Source organism: Rhincodon typus, chromosome 31 (genome assembly GCF_021869965.1).
Source record: "Rhincodon typus isolate 14 chromosome 31, sRhiTyp1.1, whole genome shotgun sequence".
NCBI classification, from domain to species: domain Eukaryota; kingdom Metazoa; phylum Chordata; class Chondrichthyes; order Orectolobiformes; family Rhincodontidae; genus Rhincodon; species Rhincodon typus.
Genome location: NC_063362.1, coordinates 6,645,329 through 6,666,802, shown reverse-complemented (window position 1 = coordinate 6,666,802; position 21,474 = coordinate 6,645,329). Strand labels below are relative to the sequence as shown.

The window sequence follows — 21,474 nt, the reverse complement described above, 5'->3', positions numbered from 1 at the left end:
CCAGGTTAACAGCACCAATCAGGGAACTCATATTCTACGAGGTCCACCTGGCTGACCTCATTCTAATCACTACAAATCCAACTTAAGACTCATTGTGATACGTCCCAAATGAAGAACTGCTTCCAATTTGATGTGATGACTGAATTCAGAAGACAGTCTGTTGGGTTGTAAAACAGATGAAAGCACAGCAAGTGCACACGTACTGTAACATGGAAGTGGTGAGAGTGACAATTCCTTTCCAGCAACTATCCCAGTCTAGGCAGATATTTACAACTGCAAAGATACCATGGAATTCTAAGTCATGACATGGCTTTGGTTGTGCAGACACTGAGTCTGTCTTATTTGTCTTACAAAAAGAACCAACACTATAAAATGAGTGTTATGGCCATTGCCCAGAGAGGTACTTACAAATAGATTACTATGTTAAAGCACTCTGGAAAAATAAGCTTTTAAGAAGTGCTAAAAGGGCATGGCAATGATTGTGGAGACACAATGCCAGACTCTCACCTTAGAAAGAAAGTAGAAATCACAAATCAAACATCGCAACAGCTAAGTGTTTGTTATTTGGTAAGATCAAGAAGACCAGCTTGTTTCTAAGCTTGAGAATATAAAACTAATAATATTAAAGTACCAACTCCTAAGTCCCTTCAATACAATGTGGAGCTGGAAGAACACAGCAGGTCAGGCAGCAGAGGAGCAGGAAAGTTGACGTTTTGGGTCAGGACCCTTCATCAGGACTGGGGAGGGGAAGGGAGCTCGGAAATAAATAGAGGGAGGAGGGTGGGGCTGGGGGAAGGTAGGTGGGATGGTGATAGGTGGATGCAGGTGGGGGAAGTGGAGATTGGTCACTATGAAGGGTGGGTGGATAGGTGGGAAAGAAGATGGACAGGTTGTGTCAGGTCAAGGAGGTGGGGATGAGAGTGAGGGTTGCACATGGGATGAGGCCGGGGGTGGGGAGATTTTGAAACTGTGAATTCTATATTGAGGCCATCGGGCTGCAGGCTCCCCAGGCAGAATATATGAGATGTTGTTCCTCCAGTTTGCGGCTGCGTCTTTGTGACACTGAACAAGGCCCAGGATGGACATGTCATCAAGGGAGTGGGAGGGGGACTTAAAATGGTTGGCAACTGGAAGGCGTTGTTGATTATAGCATACAGAACACAGATGCTTCGTGAATCGGTCACTGAGTCTGCGCATGGTCTCACCAATGTAGAGGAGACCGCATCTTGCAACCGGAAGGTGTTGTTGACTATAGCGTACAGAATGCAGATGCACTACAAATTGGCCAACGACAGAAGGTGACATGTCATGGAAAGCGGTGTGGAAAGTGTAAAAGTTCACAGCATTGCCATGGGCGTCACCCAAGATGATGTTTAATATCAAGGGGGTAAATTTTTAATTGTATTCTGGGCACATAATTGACATTGTACATTGACTTTATGATTTGCACTGGGCTGGTGTTGCACCTGGTCTGGATGACATTGAGCAGATCTGTGATGACAAGATAACAAGTGTATCATTTACAGCACTGACAACCTTCCTCCTTCACTGAGGAAATTCACTTCTATGGTAAGCCCAGGAAGACTTTCATACGTGATCTGCAAAGTTCAAAGTCTTTCCACTTTCATTTCCTGATATGCTGTAGGAAAAATTAAGTGCTACATAAAAGCAAAGAGAACATACAAGAAACTTGTACAAGCTTGGTTTCCATGTACATTATAACCAAAGCAGCATCTTCTGACCCTCATGCGAATTTGGCATTCTGAGTCCTCAGCATAAACTGAATAGGTAAAGAAAACACAAAGTGTGTTAGCACTTTTGTCCAGTTAAGTGATGAAACAGGATATCTGATGATATGGAATATTGGACTACCTGGAGTATTGTGTGTAGTTTTTGGTCTCCCTACCCAAGAGGGGATATACTTGCCATTGAGAGAGTGCAGTGAAGGTTCACTAGGCTGACACTGGGGATGGAAGGACAGTTGTATAAAGAGATTGGTGTTATCTGGTCCTGGGCCTGTATTCATCAGACAGTTTAGAAGGATGACAGGGATAAAGATTTACCAGGATGTTGCTGGGACTGGAGGGTTTGAGTTATAAGGACAGCCTGGATAGACTCGAACATTTTTTCCGTTGGAGCGTCGGAGGTTGAGGGGTGACCTTACAGAAATTTATAAAATCATGAGGGGTATAGATAAGGTGAATGCCAAAGGTCTTTTCCCTGGTACAGTGGAGTTCAAAACTAGAGGGCATAACCTTAAGGAGAGGGGAAAGAGTTAAGAGGGATCTGATGGGCAACTTCTTCACACAGAGGAATGAACTGCTAGAGGAAGTAATAGATACAGGTACCATTAAGGCATTTCAAAAAACATTTGGACAGGTACATGAATAGGGAAAGTTTAGAGGGATATGTGCCAAACACATGCAAATGGGACTAGTTTAGTTTGGGAAACCTGGTCGGCATGGACGAGTTGGAACGAAGGGTCTGTTTCCATGTGACGCTAAATGTATAAAATTCTAACAGGGCTGCATCGAACAGATGGAGAAAGGGTGTCTCCCCTGGTTGGGAACCAGGTATCACAGTATCAAGAAATGGTGTGGGCCATTTAGGGCTGATATGAGGAAACATTTCTTCACACCGTGGGTGGTCAACCTGTGGAATTCGCTAACACAGAAGGCTGTGGAGGCTGGGTCACTGACTACATTCAAGAAAGACATTGAAATTTATTTTTGAACATTAAAGGCATCAAGGGATATGGGTAGAAAGTAGGAATATGGTATTGGGATACAGAATCAGCCATGATCACCTTGAATAGTCCAGAAGGGTTGAGAGGCTGAATGACCTACTCCTGCTCCTATTATCCATACTTATATGTAAAATGCATCAGATGGAACCGTCAGTGCTATTATTTCACAGATTTTCATTTGTCCCAAAAGTACGAAGACCCTTCAAAAGCCAGATCACAGATAGAAATTCTGTTTTAGGTAAGATTAAAGGGAGATGATGGTATGGTGGTGATGTCACTGGCCTAGTAATCCAGAGATCCACCTCCAACCCATAGCAGTGGGTGTAATTTAAATTAAAGTAACAAAATTGAACAACTGGGTTGGTGTAAGTAATGGTAACCACGCAATTATCATCGATTGTTGTTAAAAAAAAACTCATCTCGTTCACTAATGTTCTCTAGCAAAGGAAATCGGTTGCCTTTATCTGGTCTGGCTTCCAGACCCAGACCAATGTGGTTGACTCTTAACTGCCGTCAGAAATACCCAGCATGCCACTCAGTTCGAGCATAGTTAGGGATAGGCAACAGACGCTGGCCTTGCTTGGGACAATCACATCCCAGGAATGGTGGACGGCACAGTGGCTCAGTGGTTAGCGCTGAGGCCTCACAGTGCCAGGGACCTGGGTAGCTGTCTGTGTGGAGTTTGCACATTCTCCCCGTGTCTGCTTGGATGCTCTGGTTTCCTCTCACAGTCCAAAGATGCGCAGGTTAGGTGGATTGGCCGTTATAAATTGCCCATAGTGTCCGGGGATGTGCAGGCTGGGTGGATTAGTCATGGGAAATGCAGGGTTATCGGGATTGGGTAGGGGAGGGGGTAGGTCTGTGTGGGCAGCCCTTCGGAGGGTCAGTGTGGACTCGATGGACTGAATGGCCTGCTTCTACACTGTAGGGATTTTATGAATTAAGAAAAAAATTAAAGCATAAAATCTGATGAGAATCGCTGATTAAAGCATTTGTATTTGCCAACCTTAATCAGTCAACTAGGGCATGATCCAAAAGTGTTGCCTGTGAAGAAAGATCCCGGCCTAAATTGCTTATGTAAGCCAACCATTGTGCATTTCAAATACATGTGAAATTATTTACACTTGAACGGATATTCTATGCTGTGTTGAAATGTGAAGATCGATTCAATCTTTTAGGTCAATAACTTCGGGAATGAGCCAGGCTTAGTTGTTAGTTTGTGATAAGTTAGCAATCACCAGGAACTGCACAAGAGTTCCACAATCAGCATCTCTAACAGAAGGCTCTCTTTCCACCTCCCCACCTCTACCTTCCTCTAGCCTTGCAAACCTGCAAGAATTCTACATTTGTCCAGTTCTGGCTTTGTGTGGTTCACCTCTTCCATCAGCTTTTCTTTATCCCAGTCTTTGGAATTCCCTCTCTGAAACTCTCTCTGTCTGTCTCTCTCTCTCTTTCTCTCATTTAGAACACTCTTTACCCATTTGTCTAAGCTTTTAACAACCTGTCGCAAAATTTCTGCTGTTGGTTTAGAGTAAATCCTTGTCTGATTACACAGAGAAGCACCTTGTTTTACTACATTAAAAGGCGTCACATAAAGACAAAATTCTGTTGTTGGAGCTCAGAGTATTTAAGCAATGCATAACTACAGCTTTGCATCTTCAACATACTAGCAGTCTAATTAAACATTTGGCAGGTTGTTGATGCAACATTAACATTCCATCGACAGCAAAGACAGCTATGCCAGTGGAATACTAAGATGCAAACACCACAAGCACACAACCAGGCAATAATAAATTTGTTGCCGTTAGCACCCAACAGGAATGCCAGCTGACGTTTGCTTTTTAAACATTAAGATTTGGGTAGTGCAAACATCACAAGTGCACGCTGCAAAGCATCCCGATATTACCCTAGATACACAAACTGCTTTGGAACAGCATTTACCTCAAGACTGCACATAGTACACAAGGGATAAGTTTCTGCTGATCCTCTGCAGTAAAACCGCAAGCAGAAGCTGCCAACTATAAATGGTACTGTCAAAGAACAGAAAGTCAATTAAATTACTCACCATTACTAATAGCATCAAAACCTGAGTAGGGTATGTCCTTATCATAAGTTATTAGCTCCCTGATGAATTGATGCTTTTGTCAAGGCTTTAATATTGAACAGAACTTACAGCAGTAGTCCCATCTCCTACTGGCACTAAAATGTTGAAACTAGTCCATTTATCCCATACCTGGACTTAAGAGTCATAGAGTCATAGACATATACCGCACGGAAACAGACCCTTTGGTCTAACTCTTCCATGCCGATTAGATATCCTAAATAAATCTAGTCCCATTTGCCAGCGTTTGGTCCATATCCCTTCCAGATGTATCTTAAATGCTGTAACTGTACCAGCCTCCACCACGGCCTTTGGCAGCTCATTTCATACATGCACCACCCTCTGTGCGAAAAAGTTGCCCCCTAGGTCCCTTTTAAATCTTTCCCCTCTCACCTTAATCCTATGCCCTCTAGTTTTGGACTCCCCCACCCCAGGGAAAAGACCTTGTCTGTTTACCCTATCCATGCCCCTCATGATTTTATACTTAAAAGATTTAAACATCATACTAACCTAACCCGTGCATTTGGTTAGATTGTAGCACACTGTACGTTAAAACGTGAAAACCTATTGAGGGGTAGCCAGCAATGTGCACCTGCAGTCACAGAGAAATTTACATTTTGGGTGTAGCTTAGTCCATCTTACAATGATCTCCACGTGATCACCAAGTTTATATTACAACTGAGAAACAGGGCGAGCAGATTAACTTACCTTTTCCCAAAAATCGCGTCTTGTCACCATCTCGAAGTTCCAGTGCTTCATAAATGCCGGTGGATGCACCACTGGGGACTGATGCTCTGAACAGACCTGTAGGCAGGATTTTAAAAAAAAAAGAGCATTTAACAAAGTCATAACTGGAAATAAAATGTAAGAACAAAGTTCAAGTTCTCTGGTGCAACCTTTAGGTTCATTAATTGGGCAACAGCAACTTTAGGGTGCACGGTGGCTCAGTGGTTAGCACTACTGCTTCACACCACCAGGGGTTCGATTCCAGCCTCGGGCGACTGTCTGTGTAGAGTTTGCACGTTCTACTCGTGTCTGCGTGGGTTTCCTCCGGGTGCTCCAGTTTCCTCCCACAGTCCAAAGATGTGCAGGTTCGGTGGATTGGCCATGGGAAATTACCCCATAGTGACCAGGGATGTGTAGGCTAGTTCAGTTAGCCATGGAAAATGCAGGGATAGGGTACAGGAGTGGATGTGGGTGGGATGCTCTTCTGAGGGTCGGTGTGGACTTGATGTGCCAAATGTCCTGCTACCACATTGTAAGGATTCTATGTCTATAGTCGGAAACAAAAACACAAAATTCTGAAGAAACTCAGCAGATCTGGCAACATCCATGGACAGAAAGCCCAGTTAACATTTCAAGTCCAGCGACCCTTCTTCGGAACTGAGGGTAGCTAGGAAAATGTGGTATACAAACAGGTGGGGGAGGTGTGAGTATACAATAGGAAGAGATGAAGCCCAGAGAGAGAGGACATCAGTTTGCAACACAAAGGGATGGATACTGTTGAGCCAGCGAGAAAGGAAAGTCGGTAATAGGGACCTTTAGGTGAAAGTGGGCTGGCTGTGATGATCGAGTTCAATATTTTCAGGGCCTGCGCACCCTCTTCTATAACATTTATTCATCCCACAGCCCAGGCCCTGTCATGGTATGGGCTGCTTTCATCATGGCCAACTCATTCTCACACACTCATGGTCCCCATTAAAAGATTTTCTTTTTCTCTGGTTCACCATTATCAATCCCTTTGTCTGTCTAACTGCAGTTCTCTCTCTCTGGGCTCAATCACCACCAATTGTGGCTTCCTTTCCCTCCAACCCTGTCTTCATAATATACGCCACCTCTTCCTAGTTCCCGTCAGTTCTGAAGAACAGACACTCAAAATGCTAACTCCGCTTTCTCTCCACAGAGTTTCTCCAGCTATATCTCTTTTTGTTTCAGATTTCCAACATCTGCAGTTCTTTGTTCTATTTGTTGTTTTGCTTTTAGTGTATTTTTGTTATTTTTGTCTTTTTTTAAAAAGTAGTTAACTTTAGTCTTCAAGGGAAGTAATGGCACTTAAGAGTAATTCATTGCACATGAAGTCCTTTGAAATATTGGAGATCAAGGTGCTAAATTAATGCAAGTGTTTCATTGCCAAATTTATTCAAATAGGCAACAGCCTTTAAAAAGATACCAAAGCTATTTAGAGACTAGACCCCAGAATATTTCATAATGAAGCCAAAAGATAGGAGCCTTATTATAAAACTAAAGAAATAGTTAAATTAAATTGAAACATTGATGTCAGCTTGTTTATGAAAAAAAAAGTTTTGAAATTTCCCAAAAAGTATAATGCAGCAATCTTAAGGGGGACACTGAGGTTTGAAGGAAATTACAAATATTTTAAACATTCTTTACAAATGCATTGATCCAATTTACTCCATCATCAATCAATCCCAGATCTGGGCAGATGCAACTTCAACTGTTCATTCACCTTGAACTAGGATAGCACAGAAGGTGGGAAATGGGAAAATACTAATCACGCTTAGGAATGTTACAAAGCCTTCGTACAATTCATTTCATCAGTTTTTGGTTAAAAGGTTCTTTGTCTTCAAAATATGGTTATACAAAGATCGGTCCATTTTGGAACTATCCCCCTTTAAAGGAGGTGTTTCTGTTGTCTTTAAAATTAAAAAAAAATATGCTGGTTTCATGCTTTTCTCAAAAGAGGTTCCTTTTTAAACTCAAAATTCCAACAACATATGTGATTGCAATTTTAAACATTCTAATTTTACAAGGAAAACTGTGTCAACAAGTATCAAGATTTGGAAATGCACAAGCAGCAAGACTCAAATCCTAAAGCAGGAAGATTTTAATTAGCAACAGAGTGCTTAGGTTTCACAGGTCATTTTCACAACTGAAACCTTCATTCTGTCAAGATCAAGTGACTGTTGCTCAGATTCACAGACACCACCCCCTGCTCCGTCCCGCCCGTGGATGGTAAACCAGTTCTGGAACGTAAACTGAAGCCTCTTTGCTGAGTTTGACACTTTAGTTCACCTCATGGTTTCTTGGGCGTTCTGCAAAATCATATCAAAAACAGAAATTGCTGGAGACGCTCAGCAGGTTTAGCTGCATCTGTGGGAAGAAGCAGAGTTAATGTTGCGAGTCCAGTGACCTTTCCACAGAACTTCATCAGATTCGTAGAGTCACAGAGCTGTACAGCACAGAAACAGACACTTCGGTCCAACTCATCCATGCCAAGTGGGTATTCTAAATTAATCTGGTCCAATTTGCCAGCATTTGACCCATATCCCATTATCCTCTGACACTTCCGCCATCTGCAATCTGACTCCACTACCAAAGACATTTTTCCCTCCCCACTCTTATCTGCTTTCCGGAGGGACCACTCTCTCCATGACTCCCTTGTCCGCTCCACACTCCCCTCCAGCCCCACCACACCCGGCACTTTTCCCTGCAACCGCAGGAAGTGTTATACCTGCCCCCACACCTCCTCCCTCACCCCCATCCCAGGCCCTAAGAAGACCTTCCACATCAAACAGATGGTCACCTGCACATCTGCTAATGCGGTATACTGCATCCGCTGTTCCCATTGTGGCCTCCTCTACATCAGGGAAACCAAGCGGAGGCTTGGGGACCGCTTTGCAGAACACCTGCGCTCGGTTCGCAACAAACAACTACACCTCCCAGTCGCGAACCATTTCAACTCCTCCTCCCACTCCTTGGACGACAAGTCCATCCTGGGCCTCCTGCATTGCCACAATGATGCCACCCGAAAGCTGCAGGAACAGCATCTCATATTTCGCTTGGGAACCCTGCAGCCCAAGGGTATCAATGTGGACTTCACAAGCTTCAAAATCTCCCCTCCTCCGATCGCATCCTAAAACAAGCCCAGCTCATCCCCGCCTCCCTAACCTGTTCTTCCTCCCACCTATCCCCTCCTCCCACCTCAAGCCCCACCCCCATCTCCTACCTACTAACCTCATCCCGCCCCCTTGACCTGTCCGTCCTCCCTGGACTGACCTATCCCCTCCCTACCTCCCCACCTACACTCACCTTTACTGGCTCCATCCTCGCCTCTTTGACCTGTCTGTCTCCTCTCCACCTATCTTCTCCTTTATCCATCTTCTATCCGCCTCCCCCTCTCTCCCTATTTATTTCAGAATCCCCTTCCCCTCCCCGACTTCTGAAGAAGGGTCTCGACTCGTAACGTCAGCCTTCCTGCTCCTCTGATGCTGCTTGGCCTGCTGTGTTCATCCAGCTCGACACCTTGTTATCTCCCTTTAAACTCTTCCTATTCATATACCCATCCAGATGCCTTTTAAATGTTGTAATTGTACCAGCCTCCGCCACTTCCTCCTTCACTCCAAATATGCACCACCCTCTATATGAAAAATTTGTCCCCCAGGTTCTTTTTAAATCTTTTCCCTCTACCTTAACTAGAGGGCATAGGTTAGACAGAGAGAGAGACAGAGACAGTGAGAGAGTGAGAGACAGAGACTGAGAGAGAGAGAGAGAGACAGAGAGAGAGACAGAGCCTGAGAGAGAGAGAGAGACAGAGAGTGAGAGAGTGAGGCAGAGAGAGAGAGAGAGAGAGACAGAGAGAGAGACAGAGAGAGAGAGTGTGAGAGAGAGCGAGTGTGAGAGTGAATGTTAGAGACACAAGAAGTTACAGTCACCTACAGACTAGGGGATCATTTGCCCAAACAGGTCATTTATGAGGATCTTGAGAAAAACAATCAATCCGTGCACAATGACACTGCTAATGGATCTTCAGTAAGACTCAAAAACTCTTAATGGCAACTTCCTGCCTGCATTTATGCAACCAATTCTTCAATCATTGCAGCAACATCCCACTGATTGCACAAGAAACTCTCATGCAGAGTAATCTATTTTGAAGGGCTTTTTCCACAGGCTGATTGTTCAATTCTGGTCTCCCTGCCATAGGAAGGATGTTGTGAAACTGGAAAGGGTTCAGAAAAGATTTACAAGGATGTTGCCAAGGTTGGAGGGTTTGAGCTGTAGGAAGAGGCTGAATAGGCTGAGGCTATTTTCCCTGGAGTGCAGAGGCTGTGGGATGACCTTGTAGAGATTTATAAAATCATGACGGGGACTGATAGGGTGAATAAGCTGAAGTCTTTTCCGCAGGGTAGGGGAGTCCAAAAACCTATGCCCTCTAGTTAAGGTAGAGGGAAAAGATTTAAAAAGAACCTGAGGGACAAATTTTTCATACAGAGGATGGTGCATATTTGGAGTGAACTGCCAGAGGAAGTGGTGGAGGCAGGTACAATTACAACATATAAGAAGTGTCTGGCTGGGTATATGCATCGGAAGGGTTTAGAGGGATATGGGCAAAATGCTGGGAAATGGGACTAGATTTATATAGGATATCTGGTCAGCATGGACAAGTTGGACCGAAGGGTCCGTTTCCTTGATGTACATCTCTATGACTCAATATAATCAACAAAGATACTTGTGGACTAACCTAGAAGATCATTCAGAAATTCTAGCAAATGATTAAGACATGGCCTTTCCCCACCCTCCAAAAAGCTATGTTATTTGGCTCTGCTGACCCTTTCTTCATTTAAGCAATCATAAAGAATATCTTACGACCCAGTCAAGCATCTCACCCATAACTAATGTCTGCCTAAAGGGACTATAATTCCCTGGATTCAATTGTTCATTGCTTTTGAAACTAAAAATACTTGAATATCCTCCCAATCAAACAGAATGATCCCAGACTCTGGATAAACACTTCTACAATTTGCCATGTACATGAATTACCATCCTCCTAAGATCTTTCAAAGTGTGCAGTCAGTACTTTGTAGACCTTGTCTGGACACATTAAGTAAAGGAAAAGGTCGATTGAATAAAATTCATCAAGCAATCTAATAAATTGTGACTGATCTATCCAGCCATGTTGCCTTTGCTTTGAAAGGTCAAACTGTATTGCACAAAAGGCTGCCAGACTTAGCACGCAACGACTATCTGCAAATTAGATGCAATACAAATTGCTAGGTTCATTAAATAAGAAGTTGCCTGTGCCTGGAAATTCCACTACAAAAAGGCATTGTTCCATGCACGTTTAATACCAACTATTATTTAATTCAAGCTGTAAAAATTGAAAAACAAAAACGAACATTGACAACTTCCATTTGGGTAGAGCCTTTAAACGTAGAAAAATACTTCAAGGCATTTTACAAAGACAATCCAAAAAGTACACTGAGCCCAGAGGAGAGGTATAAAGGAGCGCAATAGAAAAATTCCTCAAAGATAAGATTTGGGAAATATTTTTTAAAAGAAAAGTAAAAGGAGGTGGACAGCGGGTGAATGCGGCTGTATAGCCCCTCCTCAGGAAGGTTAAACCATACAAGATGCCTCTAATCAAATGCCAAGTTCCTGTAACTGCAAGCTTGTATTTTCCTACATTTCCACCCTCTAAATCTTCTCCCCACCCTACCATGCAAAAACCCCTGCTATGCCAAGGGTTGCTGAAGCTGTTATGAGCAACCTGAAACTTTTATTCTGAAGCATGAGAGACAAACAGAGAGTGAGAGAGAGAGAAAGATAGAGAGAGCTAGAGTTGGAAATTTAGAAAACAGTTCACTCGTTTAGGCTTGCATATTTACATAAAGAATTCTGCTTCCATTGATTGTGGATTTTGAATGCCAAAACAAAGCTAACACATTGGTAAACAACTGTTTTGTTTATTGGATGGAGACTATTGACTTTTTTAAAAAACCAACTGCCTGGAAATTATGCAAATTCAGAAATAGAATTTTCAATTAATTATACTGTAAAATTGTGGCCTTAAAGAATCTCTTGCAGATTTGAGACTACAGGAAATCTTCCTTATCCAACTATTCACTTTCAAAGGAGTGGACAATATCTGCCTTCAGGTCATCTTCCCATACATTAGAAATAGGCACATTTTAGACTTGGAAAGGTTAGAGCATATTGTGTTTATTACAGCTCACCACACTGCCTGCTTCAGGCTGTCCTGTTACACAACACAGCGAAGGAAGTTACCTCAGAGTACAACGGGATCTTCATTAGATGGGCCAATGGGCCAAGGAGTGGCAGATGGAGTTTAATTTAGATAAATATGAGGTGATGCACTTTAAAGGCAAATGAGGGCAGGACTTAGACACTTAATGGTAAGGTCCTCGGGAGTGTTCCCGAACAAAGAGACCTTGGGATGTAGATTCATAGTTCCTTGAAAGTAGACTCACAGGTAGATAGGACAGTGAGTAAAGTGTTTGGTACGCTTGCCCTTATTGGTTGGTGCATTGAGTATAGGAGTTGGGAGGTCAAGTTGCAGCTGTACAGGACATTGGTTAAGCCACTTTTGAAATACTGTGTGCAATTCTGGACTCCCTGCTATAAGAAGGATGTTGTGAAACCTGAAAGGGCACAGAAAAGATTTACAAGGATGTTGCTTTGGTTGGAGGGTTTGAGCTACAGGGAGAGGCTGAATAGGCTGGGACTATTTTCCTGGAGCATCAGAGGCTGAGGCGTGACCTTATAGAGGTTTATAAAATCATGAGAGGCATGGATAGGGTAAATGGGCAATGTATTTACCCCAGGGCGGAGGAGTCCAAAACTACAGGGCATAAGTTTAAGAAGACAGGGGAAAGATATAAAAGGGTCCTAAGGGGCAACATTTTCACAGAGGGTGGTGCGTATATGGAATGAGCTGCCAGAGTAAGTAGTGCAGGCTGGTACAATTACAATATTTAAAAGGTATCTAAATGGGTATATGAATAGGAAGGGTTCAGAGGGATATGGGCCAAATGCTGGCAAATGGGACTTAATTAATTTATGATTTCTGGTTGGCATGGACAAGTTGGACTGAAGGGTCTGTTTCTGTGCTGTACAGCTCTATGACTCTTACGATTAGATTCTCCGGTTTAGTTGTGACTATCATCCCCTGGAACACTTACACATAACAATTCTTTCTTTGTTAATTAGGTCCTAGCTCTTTATGGGCAATACAACATTGTACTAATAGATACTCAAAGCATCTTCAAAAATATGCAAATATTACACTTGATTATTATAAGAAACTTGGGCAATTTCAAAAGAATGGTCTTCAATTTTGAAACGAAACTAATTCCCAACAGACAAGGACATGATCTAATGAATATATTATATGAAATGCTCTTAATGAGCTCCCAAGCAAATATTGGGAAAGGTGACTCTAAAGCTTCAAATAAAATGAGCCAAGTCTCAGTTCATGAGCTTTGTTCCATCCTTTTATTGTTCTCATGTGGCTGTTGAGATCCTTTATCTTATTATCTATTCAAAGTATGGGTCCAACAAGCATAATTAGATATCAATTCACTGTAAACAAAAACACCACATTATTTTTCATCATTCATTCACTGGCTGGTCAACATTTATTATCCATTCCTACAGTCCTTGAACTGAGTGCTTGGTAGGTCATTTCAGAGGCAGTTGAGATTCAGCTACATTGTTGTGGTTCAGGAGTCACATATAGGTCAGACCAGGTGAGGATGGCAGATTTCCTTTCCTGAAAGACATTAGTGACCCAGGTGGGATTTTCCTGACAATCAGCCATGGTTTCTTCATCATCAGCAGATTCTTAACTCCTGATATGTTTAAAAACCAAATTCAAGTTCCACCATTTGTCATGGCAGGATTTGAACTCACTTCTCTAGAACACTAGCTGAGGTTCTGGATTAGTAGGCTACTGACAATACCACTAAGCCATTGCCTCACCCATATGTACAATTGAGTATTGTTTCAGCCAAAGTGAGTCAGATGTTACTCCGTTAATATCCTATGAGTGAACAATTGTATAACATAACTCAATTCCCAGGTTGTCTACATAGCAGGAAAGATTTATAAAGGTCCATCAACAACAGAAACTTGTATTTATATATCACCTGCAACATAAAGAAGTACCCCAAGGCATTTTGAAGAAAGGAAATACTATAGAATGATTTGTAAAAAATGATGTGAATTTACTAAAGAGGCTTTGCTTAACCCAAAGTTAAAGTGGGTTACTGAGGATAGAAGGGTTAATTGTGCATGGGATTTGATGCAACAATGGACACAGGCAGCAACATTTGAAAGGTGAAGGTAAAATTGCCATTGTCCTACTGGACCACTGATCTGCTCTCTCATGAGAGAGAGAGAGAGAGAGATGACTGGTGGTAGTTTAACCTGAGGGTCACTATGCCTTAGGCAAAGGGAGAGGTTGCACAGGAGAATCCTTCACGGTGATCTCAACTGATGCGAGAATTGAACTCACGCTGTTGGCATCATTCTGCATCGCCGACCAGCCATCAGCCAACTGAACTAACCAACCCCCGTCATCATCCTTATTATCATTCCTAATATTGCATTGTTTGGATAGAATAAGTTTGTGAAGGGTAGAGTGTAGGAGACCACCCAGGAATCTATTTGAATAATGTTATGATCTCAGCTGATGGAATATTGGACAAGACAGATCCCAGAGCAGAGCCTGGCTTGAAAGATCATAAGTTTAATTTTGCAGATGATTTCCATGATGGTAAGTTACTGAAACATATTCACATAAGGTTGCATATGGTCTTTAACAGAAGAACACAAGTCTACACAAAAAAAAACTATAGCTTAGAAAACTTAACATAAATAGCAAAATATAGCTCCAACCTGCTTTCTAGCAAATATGTTACAATACTCAGTCCCAGAGAAATATCACTCCTATCTCAACTCTTTAATTTCTTACATAACTGACTCTTTGTAGTTCTCTTTCTTGCGCTGCTTAGATTATATACCATAGTTTCCTTGTTTTGATGCCCAAACTTCTGATCAGTTCTGATAACTTGAAACCTTCTATGCAAACTCTGCAGCTTGGAGATTTCCCAAATTAAAATGCTTCTGCTAATGTGAAAATGGTTTTCCTGAATTTCACTCCTAATTCTTCTGAATTAAAAACATACTAAACTAATGGCCACTGCTTTGTTTTGTCTGTCTATCATCAATTCAGATGAATAAACATTTCATGAATTAACATCAGAGGTATTCTGCTAGGCACTTAACTAAATCACACGCTTTCTTGGCTATGATGTATTTAGGTCACTGTACAAAATTACTTTCTGACCTCATTTTAAAAAGTTACCTTCACAGAACTTAAACCAAACTCCATCTGCCTCTGTTTTTATAGAAAAGTGAGATCCCAGATAATGTGAATATATTAAAGACATTTATTACAATAGTCAAGAACAGAACATTGGTTCAAGGAACAGTTGGTCCAAAATATAAGCCAATAAGAACAACATCATGGTCAAGGCCTTTCATGAGAACAGGCCAGAACCCTTAATCCCATTGCTCACATGACTCTGCACAACCAGACCAGCTCCCTTACACTCAGCACAAGTCATCATTCACATAAGCAACATTGTAGTTTTATAAGAAACAGAGATGATATTCTTGCTTTTGTTTCATTAATATAAATAAGCAACAAGTATTCATTTCTCAGAAGATTGTGATACAATGTTTCTAATATGTACAATCTCTTGTACTGTTAATGCTTATTATATGAAAGTGTTGATACTTTTGCTCCTGCCAGAACGTAATAATTTACTGATGATAAACATGTGAATTCATTTAAATAATGTTTATTTGTTTGTTTAAGAGCAAAAAATGCTAAATATTTAGAGCTTCCATAAGTTCCCATTAATTCTAAGGCAATTTTGTTCTGGTGGTGACTGAAAGTAGGTAGGACAGAACTATCCTAATCTGCAATTTACCCTCAAATCAGTCACTCTAACCCCCTCCACTCACAGTCGAAAACATTTTATAACCACAGGACTAGAGGTAACTAAGACATACATTTAGGTGCTCCTTGCAGTCAGAGGCTAATGTAGCCAGGACCTTCCACATTTTTGGAGGCAAATTTTATATTGACCAGCAATGATGTAAGTGGGTCAGCTGGGAGGTCAACATACACACATCCCGATTCAACTGGAAACCTGATACAATTACTATGTAGCAGCAAATTACTGCAGACGCTGGGTACTGAAAACAAAAAAAATGCTGGAAACCACAGTGGATCAGGCAACATCTGTAACATTTCAAGTCTAGATGACTCTTCATCAGACTGGTTTGCTTTGATGAGGTACCATGCAAAAGAACACTCCACTCAAATGGTTTTGTGTCTCCCAAACTTGTTCTTGTCTCTAGGCAACCCCTATAAAGTTCATGGTGTCAAGTGGTATATAGACAAAAGGTCTGCAGTAGACTGTACTACAGAAGCTTTAACATAACTACTCATTTGAGCTTGTTGATCTTGAAGACGTGAATCCTGTCATTGCTAATAACTAGAGACAGTTTAAAAAAATGCCTTCTGGAAAGTCCATTAAGTGTAATCCACACTTTCTAGACGATAATTCAGTAAAAGACATTGATAGTTTTCTTCAGCAGAGGTTGTAACTAAAAATTCAACACTGTCTATACGTGTGTTTGTGGCAAGAAAATTGGATTCAGAAACAAAAGTTCAGCTTTCAATTTCAGTACTGGTAATATCACAAAGCAACACTTGCTCAACATTGCAGTATCAATATAATTAAATAACATACAAGTAAACAACCCCTATCTTGCAACCTGATGTAACATGCTCAATGCCATCAGACCATTTGACCTAATGTACTTGTACCAGTTTGAGATGTCTATTTGGTCACTGTCATCTTTCCATATAACTTCACGTTTGCTTTCCTTATTTATGCATTTATCCATTTCCCTTTCAAAAGCTACACTTGTTTCTGGCAGAGTGCCTCATTTCTTAACAATCTTCTGTATACAAATGTTTCCTCCTAACAGTGTCCTTGTTTGTTGAACGATCACATTACACTTTTATAATCTCCAGTTTCTGACTCACTAATAGCTTGCGTCGACTGAACACTTCAATTTTCAAGGGCAACTAATAAGCAGCTCAGAAAAGAGTATACGTTGCTGTGGATGAAATATTTGCCTCAATTGAAGAATTTTTTATAAAAATGTTTTGGTGTATGCAAATCCCCAAAGCCAAGCAACCATGTCCTCATTTCCCGAGTTTCAGTTGATTAGGCCGACACTGAACAGTGTGGAGCTGGAGGAACACAGCAGGCCAGGCAGCATTTCTGAAGAAGGGTCCCGACCCGAAACTTCAGCTTTCCTGCTCCTCTGCTGCTGCGTGGCCTGCTGTGTTCCTCCAGCTCCACACTGTGTTATCTCTGACTCCAGCATCGGCAGTTCTTACTAGTCTGACACTTGATCTGCAGCCAGGTCATTCACTGCTCAGTAACACTCAGCGCCGTCAATGTCTCTCTCCACACATGCTAAAGGGATTTATGCTGAGGCTCGTGGAGTAGATGTCAGCGGCACAGAGACTCTGGTTTGTCCTGGTCCTATTTAGCAAGATTGACTCTCACTGAGAGTTCAAAGCCTGCCATCTGACAGATGACAGACTGAGCTTGCTATTTGACAGACAATCAAAGTATGAATTGGACTAAAGCATTTGTTGCTTAAAAAGTCAATGTTCAACATGCTTAAAAGTTCAATATTCAACATTCACCAAACTGAGTAAGCAAGATGGTAGAGTAGTAACGTTCCTCAGCTGAAGGTTGTCCATTCTGATTGCTTTTCTTTTCTTTTTCTCCCCCCTTTTCTTGTCCTTTTCTCTGTTCTATTTTCATTACTTACCTCTTGAGCTTGGGTTGCATTGGCAGCAGACCTTGGGCAAGCTCAGCTCAGACCTTGAGCGCGGGGGGAGAGCAGGCCCAGCGCGGGGGGAGAGCAGGCCCAGCGCGGGGGGAGAGCAGGCCCAGCGCGGGGGGAGAGCAGGCCCAGCGCGGACCTTGAGCATTTGTAAAACTGGAGCCCTGGGGGCAGTGGCGGTAACAGAGTGTGGCAGCAGCTGGGGCCCAGCATGAGCCCAGATGGTGGCCAGCAGCGACTGGAGTCGAAGCCTTGCAAAGAGTGGCAAAGCCTGGCATACCCAGGCAGGTCTTAGCTCAGCGCAGGGGAGAGCGAGACCTCTTGGGGTAAGCCCAGCTTGGAGCATCTGCAGGCCCATGGCTTAAGAAAGGGCTGTAATGTTTGACATTTTAATTTTATTTCTTTATTTTTCTACTTTTATGCTACGAAGACTGTAGTGCTTAATTTTTTAAACTTATTTCTTTATTTCTCTATTTCTGTAACTAATATTTTGTACCTAGGTACTCAAGATGGCATGCATGACATTGTATACCTTTCACTGTACTCTTGTATCCTGTACTTGAGTACGCATGGGGCGGCATGGTAGCTCAGTGGTTAGCACTGCTGCCTCACAGCACCAGGGACCGAGGCTCAATTCCAGCCACAGACGACTGTCTGTGTGAAGTTTGCACATTCTCCCTGTGTCTACGTGGGTTTCCTCCGGGTGCTCCAGTTTCCTCCCACAGTCCAAAGATGTGCAGGCTAGGTGGATTAGCTGTGCTAAATTTCCCATAGTCTATCCCTGCATTTCCCACCCCAGATACTAAGGAATAGGTATCGGGGGGGATGCTCTTCAGACGGTTTGGTGTAGACTCGATGGGCTGAATGGCTTGCTTCCACACTGTAAGGATTCTATGACAATAAAATCTAAAGAACTCTTGTTGTGTAGAGCAGTATCACAGGCCATTGAAAATGGATTCAAACACATTTCAAAAGGTAAAATGGGTAAAGATTTGATCCATTGTGGCACAAGCTGCTTCTCCTCCCACCCCTTCATTTGTAGCAAGCTTTGCATTTTCAAAGCACTTATCTGAAGAAAACACTCCAGTCTGAAACCCAAGGATTAATACAATGGATGGGGATTTGTCAGCACGGGGCTGAATTGGATTTAGTAGAAACTGATAGGATACAGTATTCCTATCAAATCAGCAGTATGCCAAGGCTCAGTTTATTGTATTCTATGCCTTCATTTGGGTCCTTACAACCCACAGCACATCAAGTGCAGTCCAGTGTAATAGACTTTCAGCCCTAACATACTGTTCAAAACCTCCATCTAAAGCAGGTCCAGTTACTGAACAGGCTGCTATATTTATCTTTGAACCAAGCCACAGACCTGCATACTGGCAATGTCACAGTGACTATTCTCTGGGGTTTACATCAGCCTCAGCAAAATGTATTCAATCAGCAAGAGACTCAGTTACATCCTACACAGCCTTCTCCAGCCAGCAAAGAGCAGATGGACTCTGAACCCAGGAAATGTTAATCCAAAGAAATGATCAAATGACAGCTTGTGTGGTTTAAGTAGGGGTGATACTGTACTAGCTATAGCAGGCTCCTTTCCTACCCTGAATAGCTCAAAAACATATTACTCAATGTAACACACTGGAAAGATAACTAATCTAAATCATTGTTGGCAGATCAGACTATTGCATGACTTTGAAACGTGTAACTTCCAGATCAAGGAGTAAACAATCTTAGCTAAACCACCAATCCAAATGCATAAGTACTGCAAAAACTGGCAGCACCAGGAGTATCAAATACACAACTTATACTAGGTGACTATTTGAAGACCCATAATCCTGCCAAAGGGCATTCAGCCAGTTTTATGGGTTAGAAGAGCAAAAAGATGTTACACTTCACGTTATTGGCAGTTCCAAGTTCCTGAGCCATTTTAAGCAACCACAGAGCAGCATTTATAATAAGCATTGACTTATTTTGGTACCTCCTGTAAGTAAAAAATGTCTTGACCCAGGAATCATTTTTAAAACTAAATTTGCTTATAAAAACATTTCAGTGGAAATGGAGGCAATATGATAGGCAAAAAAAAATCAACTTGCAGTTAATAAATCCTATTATTTTACAACTGAGTGCTTACAATGGGCCATAAAGTTCTTGTTTTGTAGGAAAGGCTTAATGTTGCAAGTAAAGTCATTTACCAGAAATTGGCATGCTTGCTATATTTTGCATACCTTCATGATTTAAGGTAAGTGTGCCATAAACTCCACAATACCCAGGTCACTGAATGAAGGCAGCTCACACAACTGCCAATTTGAGGTGGATGATAGAATCACTGAATGGTGTCAGCACCGAAGGAGGCCATTCAGTGAATCATGTCCATGCTATTGCTTTGCAAAAATAATTCAATTCGTCCAATTTTTTTTTGACCTGCAATTTTCTTTTTCTCTTCATTATCCAATTATCTTTAGAGTCTTTGAGCAAATTTTCCTCCACCACGGTGCATTCCAGAACCTAACCACTTGCCATGTAAGAAAGATTTCCTTCCTTTCAGACACTGGTTCATTTGTCATTCACATTAAATTGGTGTCCTCTAGTTTTCAATTATTCCGTCAACTACTTTGCCCAGATCCCTCATGATCTATCAAATCTTCTCTTCTTCATCTCTTCTCCGAGAAGAAATAGTCACAGCTTCTATTAATGTCTCCATGTAACTGAAATTCTTCAACCCTAGAGCCATTGTTGTTCATCTTTTCTGCACCTTCTCCCATGCCTCAACATCCTTCTTAAAGTGTGGTGACACTTGACAACTGGATATTATCAGCAAACCAAGGAAATTACCACAGATAACCAAATTCATCTACAATTCACCTACAAGTTCATCAAGAAACATCTGTACTGTGGAAACGTCATGTAGCACAGACAGCATTAACAGGACCCAAATGTAACAAGATTTACAAAAGTCACTAGTGTTCCAGTTATGCTAGACTGCAGAACCACTTTTGGCAATTAAATCTCCAAAGTAAACTGAACTATTCCATCATACAACATGTACCTAATGAAAAATAATTTGAACTACCTTCAAACTTAAAAAAAAGCCTTCAATTAAAAATGTACACTGCTTAAAAAACAATGTTGTACAGAATAACTCAACTGCTTTCCCCTAACTCCAATGGTTTTCCAGAATTAACCTACCATTTTGATTTAAAACACAGAGGTATAGGGTGGTATTTAACAGAGGTGACATGTGATAGTTTCACATTGTCTCTTTTAGGGGAGATCTGTGCATCTTGTGTACTCACACAGTTGACAGGCATCCTGTGGGAGGAAGGACTCTGCTGGAGCAGATTCCCTCACTGAGACCTCCGAACTATCTCAGACCAGCAGCACCAGAGCAGGGAGGGGCAATGATTGCTTCCAATACTATACCCACCAGAGGCTTTGGATTGTGGATGGACTCAGGCTACAGGCTATGGTAGGGGAGTGGCTCAAAATCGCAATGGCTTCCTGTAAAGTTTCCAATGTTAGGTCCCTCAATCAGGTATTGAGTGTCTTTGACTGAGGGTGTCACCATTACCCACAGCTAAGCAAGCCACTCAGTTCAAGGACATTAAGAGATGGACGACAAATATTGACCTGGCCCACATCCCCTGAAAGAATGAAGAAAATGACCACATCAAAACCTGCAATCATCCTCCCCTCCAAAATTCCCTCTCCACTCCTATCTCCTCTCCGCTTAAAGCTCCAAAGCCCTCCCCACCAAACCTCCTCAATACTACTCCCTACCAAATCTGCCAAGCCCTCAGCCCACCAGAAACCCCCCCCAAGTTTCCTCCCCACCAAACATCCCCCTCACCAAAACACCCCGTCTCTCTCCTCACCAAAACCCCACCTGTCCCACTCCCCATCAAAAACCCCCATCCCTCACCCCACC

General features: G+C 42.1%; 1 protein-coding gene across 2 annotated transcripts in view; it reads right to left on the bottom strand.

The window, feature by feature from the left end:
• The window catches only part of eno1a (enolase 1a, (alpha)), an 81,060-nt gene that overhangs the window by 49,677 nt on the left and 9,909 nt on the right, over positions 1-21,474 (bottom strand). For both annotated transcript variants that reach the window (XM_048615159.1, XM_048615160.1), the window contains one exon: positions 5,556-5,651. In XM_048615159.1, coding sequence (XP_048471116.1) covers positions 5,556-5,651 — 96 coding nt within the window. The remainder of the gene's footprint in view (positions 1-5,555; positions 5,652-21,474) is intronic.